The 10,472-nt window shown below is 38.8% G+C and overlaps 1 protein-coding gene across 1 annotated transcript; it reads right to left on the bottom strand.

Annotated features, from left to right (window-relative positions):
- Positions 1–558: 558 nt before the first annotated feature.
- On the bottom strand, positions 559–2,042 carry LOC115629612. Its single transcript, XM_030526108.1, has 5 exons — positions 1,658–2,042; positions 1,464–1,598; positions 1,301–1,400; positions 1,000–1,219; positions 559–928 (listed from the first exon to the last, which is right to left on the bottom strand). The coding sequence occupies exons 1-5, from the start codon at positions 1,996–1,998 to the stop codon at positions 666–668; spliced, it is 1,059 nt and encodes a 352-aa protein (XP_030381968.1). The 5' UTR covers positions 1,999–2,042; the 3' UTR covers positions 559–665.
- Between the last annotated feature and the right edge of the window lie 8,430 nt (positions 2,043–10,472).

Raw genomic sequence — 10,472 nt, forward strand, 5'->3', positions numbered from 1 at the left:
GCTTTATATATATTTCAATTAATGTTAAAATATTATAAAAATACTCTTAAATTACTTTAAAAAAAAAAAAAAATTTATTAACTGTAGTTAATAAAATACCAAATATAAATATATCACCTACGTAGAAGTATACGTATATACATATATTTATGCACAGTTTCAATAGAGATTGCATTTATGGCTATAACCTTCCTTACAATTGATCCTTTACAAGTAAAATGAAACTAAACTAATTAAGTTTTCAACTATTCTAAGAATTGCGGGCGCTATGAAAAAATCATTAATAGGGGACGAGTGGGAGGTGCAAAAAAAAAATCACCAGTCTGTCCTTTCTCGGACCTAGGACAAACTACATACCAAGTGAGCAGAGCATCTTTTAAGTTTTTACCTGGAAAATTTGCTAATGTTCGGTCAAAAGAAAGCGGATGGCCTAAATTTGGTCCAAACTTTGGACGTGAATTGCAGGATGTAAGGAGAACTAGTTTTTTTTTTCTGGAATTTCGAGGTAGTTTTAGAATCACTTTTCTTTAATAGCCATAATCATCAGTGCACATAATGTAGATTTGCGGAAAACATTTAATATACATATACTATTAGCCAAAACAAAATATAAGGACAAAAAAAATAGAAGGAATAACCAAAACAGAACATGAGACAACGGATTGTTAACTACCCTTCGGCTTGGCCAATTCGATGAGCCGTGGAGTGGCCTTGGCCTTGAGTGCTGCCGGGGAAATGGCGAAAGGATTTTCGCGTATGTGAGTGTTCTCGAACTCCCTCGGCTCAGCCAGTTCCTTGATGCGTGACGATGCCTTGTACTTGAGCGCATTCGGCGATATGCTGAACGGATCATCAGCGACCTCAATAGTAGCTGCATTACGATCGTGGGTCTGTAATGGCTGCGACATCTCCTTAATACGTGCACTAGCTGTATGAATGGGATTGGATGAATGCTTTCAGTTATTCTTCTGATTTCAGTTAATGCGCCTACAAGTATACCTTTATATTGGAGGGCGTTACGGGAGACCTTTTCGGGCTCCTCTTTAATGTGAACGTTTTCACGTATGAGGGGCTTGGCAATTCTTTGGATGCGCTCAGTCGGCTTGTAGAATTTCATTTGTTTCGTGAACTCCCATGGAGCCTTAGTGTCCTCGATACGCTTCCTGGGACGTGACAGCTTCTTGAGCCGACGTGGATTAACTTCACCCACCTTGCGGTCCTGTAAGGGGTAGTACGGGTTATAGGGGTTTGTTATTCGAAGAAAGTACCAGATAGTTACGTCGCTAACTGTTCAACTTACCGGCTCGGGAGGCTCGGGAACTTCCCTAGGCTTGGCCATCGTATTAAAATATTTTGCTTTAATAGCTTTCTGCTTCTTGTCCAGTTTCTGGCGTTTGGGACTGAAAAGTAAGTTGGCAATAATAAGGGTAAATATATAAAATTGACTCTACTCCCGAACTTACGGCCTCTGCATCGGCTGTTTATTGTTCAAGCGACTGTACAACGATAGATAACTAGAGCGAAGCCAGCGATTCAAAATGATCTCAGCTATCTTGTCCCCCTTTACTAGAGCATCTTCCCTTCGAACTTGCAGGCGTCTATTTTAGTGAGACGAATGCGATGTAGTGCCCAGGCTTTGAAGATATGATTAGCTTACCTGACAAGTGGCAGAGCTAGTTGTTCGGTGCGTGTGTACATTGGTGGATCGGCGTGGACTATTTCAATGGTCTTTTGAAATCGGCAGGGGCATTTGGGAACAAACTGACACATGCGACGAGTCGGTAACGCCAGCTCCATAAGGCGCTTGCGTTTTTCGAACATGCTGTTGTGCCGCGAGAACAGCATGTGAGTTTCTTTGCTGATGTCCTTGAGAAAGCACTCGGCATCGTACGGTATGGGATCATGAACGTGACAGCAATCAGGACGCACGTTATCACCGAGCTTGAGACATGTTGTGACCTCTGGACTGAAGTCACATTTGAAGCGTTTTATCGTCATTCGGGGTTTTTTATTTATGTACAGCTGCAAATAAGTACTTGCTGTATTAAAATTTTTTTTTTTTTACTAAAAATTTTTTTTACGTAGGATTTTTTTTTTTTATTATTTATTGAAAGCATGAAGTTTAAAAAGGAAATAAGATTTACAAATATTGATAGTTCCCTACAAGCTATCTGAGTTGTGCAAAGGCATAAGTTCCATACTCCAAAGGATATACATAAATTGGACAACAATGTTGACCTCTTTCCCAGCTTAATTATGCATACGGTTTTTTGGCACACTGTGCAATTGTGGATGAGTACTCGGGGGAGAGTTTGAACACTTGAAATAAGTTGGAGCTTCAGCCCACTTTTGGCACAGTTTATTCCAACAACAAACTGCATACAAATGCACAGAGATCGAAAGAGAGTGCGATGGAGAGGGAGTGAGAGATGGAGTGAGAGAGGGGAGAGACGTGCATGCACAGTCATTTGTTTCCAGCCGTGTTCCTTGCTCACTTTGCTGCTGCCGTTGTTGTTGCTGTTGTTGTGTTTGCTGCCACCCCATTGCGTTGACGCTGCAGTTGGCGTCGCAGTCTCATTGCCATTTTGTGCCGTTGCTTTGGCGCGCATATTGCATTTGTACATACATGCATACATAGATACATACATACACGTGTACGTGTAAGTATGTGTGAGCGTGGCTGCTGCTGTTGCCGTTGCCGTTGCATTGTTTGCATTTCAAATTGAATTCCTTTAAAATTCGATTCATGTGTGCGTGTGTGTGTGTGTAGTGTGCTGGCATTTTTGTGTGCGCCATGCATCTGCTGTTTTTTTTTTCTGTCTTTCTTTTGGTATTGTTGTTGTTGCTGTCGTACATTTTCAATTATGATTGAGCAGCATTTGTTGTCGTTTTGTTGTTTTGGTTTGGCTTAGTTATTTTTTTTTCAACTCTCTTGCTTTTCACCCTAATTGAAAATTGTCGCTTCGTGTTGTTTGCGACTGCTGTTGCTGTTGCTACTGGCTGGCTGGCTGGCTTAATTTTCATCTTCAACTGCAACTTCAACTCCTGCGTTCTTGTGGTTTTGCTGATGCTGCACGTTCAAGCCATACACATACATATGCATACATACATACATACGTGTACGTGTATATATACATGCATACATAAAGGCAGTTAGCAACATGACTAACTTATAGGAGAAGAACCGACCACCCATTGTATTACCAATAACAATACCAACTAACGGGCTCAAATAAAAATAAAAATAAAAATAGAACAAAAATCGAAGCAAATCTTTGGAAATATGCAAATGCCTAAAAACAATCGCCAGAAGTGTTAAACAAATACCCACAAGACACACAACACACACAGAAAGTAAACCAAACGAAATAAAGCTCTAACACCCAAAAATACATACATACGCACATGTATGTATGTATGTATGTATGTATGTATGTACATACATACCAACAAATATACATATTTACATACCTATTTACATGTGCATATGTGTGCCTACATAAGGCATCTCGCACAATGTAATTGACAATTGTCGTGTGAAGAGCAAATAGTTGAGATACATACATACATACCATATGTATTTAAAAATCCACAGTGGTTAAAAGCCTATTTGTAATAGTTCGCCCTTGTGGTAAGACAGTCAAGTCGTTACATAAATATAAACTACATCCTACATACATATGTACTTCCTATTGAACTTACAAAATAGATCAAAAACATTATGCAGCAAATATTCAATACATATACAAATGAAATTAAGTTCAATATTTTCAAATATCTGCAAACACTTGTTTCCGGTTCGTATAAAATTTGTCGCAACCGGTTTGCTTTAGTTTTCCGAATGAAGCACCTTTCCCCCGCACGTAACAACTGGAGTTTAATTATAATTTGTAATGATTGTAATAATTTGATCTTCCCGCCCAATCAATTTTTATACATTCATCAAACAAATTTTAATTAATTCGATTATTTTCAGCAGCATTTAATTAATATTAGATATTGATCTAATTTATTTAACGTAATTTTACTATTTATAAGCACTATGTGGATATTTATGAATATGTTAATAGGTATAAAATGAGTTAAGTAGAAGCAACAATAGGAAGGAATAAATAGGAAATTGAATTAATTTGAATTACTTTAATTAATAATGAGTATCAAACATTATTCAATGTGCCGTTTTCCATTGGCTTTAATCATAGCTGGTACAAATATTGCTGTCTTTAGGAAGCATCAGAAACTATATGCTAATGGGAAGATGTTTGCACTGACCTTTTCCCAGTTGATTAAGTTTGAAGTATAACTATACTACACGAAGTATATAAAGTCTTCAGTAGGTCCTAAGCAGCTTTCCAGATAAATTATCAATGACAATTTCTGGGTGTATAAATAAACATTCATATGTAACACATACTGCCTGATCAAAATCTTTCTCTTCTCGTTCTTCTCTTATTAATAGCTTTAATTCAAAACGAATCATGGCTCGTGCAAAATTACGAATACAATATCAAAAGGAACGAAGTGGCACATATTACAGATATTGAAGCACACATCTACAAGTAGGAATATACAGCGGTACCTAGCAGTTCTCTGAACTAGTACAGGCGTAGAGACTTTTTCTAAATTCACATAAACTGGTTTCATTTCTGATAGGGCTTACACTGAAAGAATTGAGACAGCTACATATTTCGAAAAGAGCACATTTATAATGGATCCAATGATATAAAAGCATATCCGCTCGTAAATCATGAAAATGTTTGCTCTTAAAAATGCTACTTAAAAATGTCTAGAGTATGGCACAGTTATTGCTGTTATTATTCTGTGCGGAAAAGTTACATGTATGGGTATGAAAGTAACATTTAAATGCACAATTTAAATCTAATTTGATTAGTGGATTTGTTTTATTGATTTTTTAAAATTATATTTTATTTATGTATATATTTTATATATGTTCACTGTTAAAAGTGGCAATGCATATGTAGTATGAGAAGTGGGCTTAGATTTTGTGGTAAGTATTTGTGGCTTTTAAATATTTTGATATGAGATAAGTGTTTTGTAATAATTGGTTTGTCATTACGGTGATGGGGTTAATGCTTGGGAGAATAGATAATCTATGTGGCAGGACTGTGCAACGCGTTTAGTAGCGTGTTTAGATAGAGATTTGTCTATATATTGTGTATGTGTTAGTGAGGTATATCCAAAGCGAATTCTATTCAGTTATATTTGCTCTGTTCTTGATAGGAGGTTTTACGAATTGTTATTGCATATGGCAAGGACAAATAAATGATTGACGTTGCTTTTCTGGTACGGAGGGGATGTTTGGTTGAATCGAGTCGGTTGTTTTAGAGTTAGATTATTTTTAAGAGCTAAGGTTATGTCGGAGGAATCGTAGTTTGGTGTAAATTTCACTAAAAATACTTAACGAAAATAAATGTGTGTTGAGGAAGCTGATGCAGGGTGTAGGGAAAATTAATTTTTCGTTACAAAAGTCGACTGAAGGAACTAGTTCAACTGCAACTTTCCGAGCTACAGGGTAAGAATATATACAAAGTTAGCATTCAAGCGCCGGTAAAGTCAACAGCGACAGCTCGAAGCTGGCTTTTGCGGAAAGCAAACAGTCAGAGTCACAGCCACGACAAAAACAACAACAAAAACCATAGGAACAGCAACAGCGAGAACAACAACAGCAAGCCGAAAACCACAACAAACGCGTAGACGAGCCGGCCCGCAACTTTAGCGATCATGGCCAGTAGGCAGAGTCAGAGTCAAAGCCAAAGCGAGCGCTTGGCGGCTGGAGTGCGTGACTCATTGGAAATTGTAGTGAATGGCGACTGGTGCCCGGAGAGCGGTATGTAGCGGGCAGAGAGCGACAAAGCTGTTGGCGCCATGCAGAAATGCAGAAACAGCGCTGTTCACATTACATAAGCATGGGGGTCAGCTTAAAGCGTCTCTGCGAAGAGTATCATACTATGTGTTGTTGTTCTTCTTATTCTCTGAAGTCGCTCGATCATTGAAAAGTAACGGCGCTGCAAATGACAGCTGTATGGGGCGCAATTAAAAAGTCATTAACTGTCACGCACAAAGGATTCAGAATTGGGCTCAGGCTCGGACAAGTTACGACCGGACTGTGATTGACGTTGACGCTGAAGCTGAAGCTGACGTTGGCAGTGGCACTGGCACTGGGTCTGGGACTGGAACTGGCACGCAAGGTTTCCACTCGTTGCGCTCGCCGCACACTCACACACCTTGTAATTAGAGACGCCTTAGTTCGGTTCTCCCTACCTGTACCTGTACCTGCCCTCACCTAGTCATGAGAGTGCAACAGTTGCGTGCCATAAACGCGCCATAAAAATGGCCTAATCCCTACCTACATACGTATGTACATACATACATACATACATACATACATACATACATACTTGTAGATGCTGCATGTCGTGCGGCTCTTAAGCCGTCTCTTGCAGCTCAGCTGAACTACAAAGATTGAGCTTTTTGCGCAGGCGCACACAGCGCTTTAGTTATGCCATTAGAGTGTCTATCGGTTCTCGATCCTCTGCTCTCCGTCGGCTCAACGAGTTCCTCCTCCATTCTCCATTCCCTCGCGACACTTTGAAACCCATTTCTCTCATACACAACATATGTACATTTTATTTTTTCTCAAGTGCTTTTATTATTATTACTGTTGTTGTTGTTGTAACTGCTACGTGCCGTCGCACTTCACCTTAACTATGCATATGTGTGTGTGTGCTCCTTGGATTCCTTTTTGCGCTACTCTTCACTCACATATTTTTCAGCTTGCGGACCATTTTGTGCCCACACTCTGCTATCGTCGCCATCGCCATCGTCGTCGTTTCTTTATTGTTTTATTGTCAGTTTAGGGATTTGACAATTTGTTTGCTGATTTTTTATGACAATCATGTATGTAAATTTGGCTTTGCCTTTGCCAGCTCAGCAGCAACACAACGCAACGCGCCGCGTCTCGACTCGCCTCGCCTCGCATGGCCACGTCTCGCCTTGCCACGCAACTCTTCCTCTTTGAACCGCTCAAGACCCACAGCTGTATCTCTTTAGCATCTTTGTATCTGTATCCGAGCTGCTGTGCTGAAGCGCCATTAGCTCGTTGCCTTCGTCGTTGTCCGCTTACGAGATTTTTAAATACTTTGGGACCATTTTGCAAGCATTGACAGCCATCCAGTCAACCAACCAACCAACTAACCAACAAACCTCTCCATCTCGGTGTCTGTCTCTCCTTCCGCTCGGTTGGTTCGCCTGAAACCCTTCTCGTTGCTATATTTAGTATGTTGTCTTTTTTTTATGTCCCACATAAAAGTTTAGTTTATTAATTTTTGAGCGTTGACAACTTTTATGAGACCACTGACGGTCCTAAAAAAAAAAGAAAAAAAAAAAACTAGGCTAGTAGTGTACTACCATGCATACTATGTTTGTACATACATATGTGCATACATACATATGTATGTACATAGCTCTGTATAACCGCTGAATAATGCGCCGTGCATTCTTAGCAAGCATCCAGCTACTCATAGTTTACAAGCCCCATTAATCGTCTGAAAGACTTTGGCAATTGTAAAATCACAAGTTATACAGCTGTTTAGTAAATAACTTTCTTGTTACATACGAGTACAATGACGTAGAATGTACAAGCGTATGGGTATATTATTTTCCTAAATCTATAAAAATGCAATTAGTAATTAGAAATAGTTTATTGGTTGCGGTCTTTTTATTTATAACGCAAAGTAAATTGTTAAGTTAATGCAGGTATAGTATGCCCTTGCTATTGTATAATTTGTGGATCCTAAACCTCTAAAGCCTACATATGTTATACATACATATGTATATTTATTTATGTATGTACATTTGTATGCCAAATTCCAAAGGGTACAAAAGTAAGCGTATGGAAACTTTAACGCTTCCTGTAGGCGCTCTATGAGTCGAGTTCCAATAGGCTCGCCGACCTTGAATTGCGCTTTCGCGCACACATGTTAATGGTTGTGCATTTGGGGCTCACATGGGTTAAAATAAGATAGGCACATTGTCCACCGGCTGCCATAACCTCAAATAAATTGGCACACACACACACACACAGGCATAGACGACAGAATGCACGGGTATGAAAAATGTCGCCTTCAAGCTACTACTTTCAAGGCAAAACTCTTTACAATGTGCCACAAAAACAAAGCAGCGCTGTTGCTGCTGCATCATCGCAAAGAAATGGCCAACAGCTCAAGCAACGACAACGGCGTCAGGCAAAACGCACACTCTTTTTTTTTATATATTTTATATAAAAAAATAAATAAATAAATAATAAAAAAGCAAAAGCAAAAACAAATGCAGCCGCAGAGAGAGAGACAACAGCAAAGTCGGCAGCAGCAGCGCAAACACAAAACCCTGTACATAGCCGATATACAAACACACACGCAATGACGGCAGCGACGACGCGAGCAGCAACCACTGGGCTGCGTTTGTGTGCGTACGCGTCGCAGCCACCGCTTCTACTTCTGCTGCTGCGCTGCTGCGTTGGCCGCCGCGCGGACAACTTTTCAATGCCGCATGCACGTCGGTCATTTGTATTTGGAACGCCGTAGCAGAAAGAAGGACACGAGCGAATAAGCGACGAGCAAGCGCAGCGTGTGAACGGAGCGGCTATTTTAGCTTTTAGCGCCCTTTTTTGTTTAATTTTTTTTAATAAAAACGGCAAACAAATACCGACAACATTTTGGCAAAATTTTTCGGCAAACAAACCATACAACAAAAAACTATTTCGGACTTAAAATCAAAAAAAAATTAAAAGTTTTAACGTGTCGTCTATTGTTTTCTATTGCGTTCGTAAACAATTTTTTTCTGTTGCTATACCCACTACATTGTACATAAATATGTGCATACATATACACGTCAAGAAGTGATCTTTAGTGTGCACAAAGCAAAAAGCAAAATACAAAAAAATTAAAACAGCAATTCACCGGCAAACAAAATATTAACACAAAACAAAATTCAAAATTGCAAAAAGTGCTAACGAATAAGAAACAAACACACGAAAAAGTTAAAGCTCGGCAGATCTTCGGTTCGGTTTTTATTTTATAAATTATTATCATTCTGCTTCTGTTTGTTTTGTGTTCTTCGGTACGGCGGCGTAAAAGAAAGCAGCGCAAGAAATTTGACAAAGCGGCGAACGCTTCGCCAGCCGCAGCAGTAACAAAATATCGACAACCACACGCACATAACGAATAAAACTACGCGATTCGGAGAGCAACTGCAGTTGCAGTCGCAGGCCGAAAACATAAATTGCACAAAGCGAAGGCGCAGATAAGTAAGCAAACATGCGATAGAAGACGGCATATATACATACATACATATGTATGTATATTATAACAATATGTACATATTTCCGATCTGCGGGTGTGTGTGATTGTGTGAATGCGTGTAATATTTTGGCAAACTCTTAAAAACTCATAACTTACTATAAACAAACATATGTACATACATATCTACATATGAGTTGTTATTTCTTTTGTTGTACAAACATTTAAACAAATGCTCAAATGCAGCCTTTGTGTGAGCAAGAATTTGTGAGAAAACAAGCTCAAAATATTTCTCATTTTTTGTTTAGTGAAAAAACAATGATATTTGACGGCTTCAAGTTTTATTCCAAAATCATCAACAAATGTAATCATTAGATACCGCTTTAAAGTTGATACCGAACTCTTAATATATACATAAAGAACTTGCTACAGTCCTAGATTTAGCATATTAATTGCAACTAATTTTTTTTTCGCCAACTACATAATATATGTATTGTATGTATGAATGTACATGCTATATGTACATACATATGTACATTGTTTTGTGCGGCCCTGTGCAATTTGACGGCGAAGTAATGTCGCGGTCGACAACGCAGCGACAGCATACTTGCGCATTGAGCTCAGTCGCCGTTTATTTGTGCGCCGCTTAAGAGACGAGAGCTTAGGAGCCGGCAATTTGTTGAGGTTCTTTTTGGATTTTATAAGCGACTACGTTGTTCAATAATTAATAAAAAGTAATAAGAAGCGAATGAAAAACAATAAATTGTAAGAAAAATACGAACAAATTTAGACATAGCGTGCAAATAGAACATTGAGAAAAATATGAAAAAAAAAAACAACCGTTATGCCAAAAGAGTGCATGTGGATGTGAGAGAGTGTGTGTTAAAAAGTAAAAGCGTGAACTATTTTCTGCAATTTTTGTGTATTTTAAACGAATTAGATTTAATTAATAATCGAAATTAATGCACATTTTTACAGTTCAAATACGTAAACACTAAATGGCCAAGCGATGATAAACGAAAAACAGCAATAACTAATAAATGTACATACATACATGCGTACACACAACAAGGACGCCAGGACAGCGAAAGGAACGAATAAATTGAAATCGCGGCGAGCTACGCACGCATCATTGTGCGCACACGTGCGTTAATA

The sequence above is a fragment of the Scaptodrosophila lebanonensis genome, unplaced genomic scaffold, assembly GCF_003285725.1.
Source record: "Scaptodrosophila lebanonensis strain 11010-0011.00,11010-0021.00 unplaced genomic scaffold, SlebRS2 tig00000159-arrow-arrow-pilon, whole genome shotgun sequence".
NCBI lineage: Eukaryota > Metazoa > Arthropoda > Insecta > Diptera > Drosophilidae > Scaptodrosophila > Scaptodrosophila lebanonensis.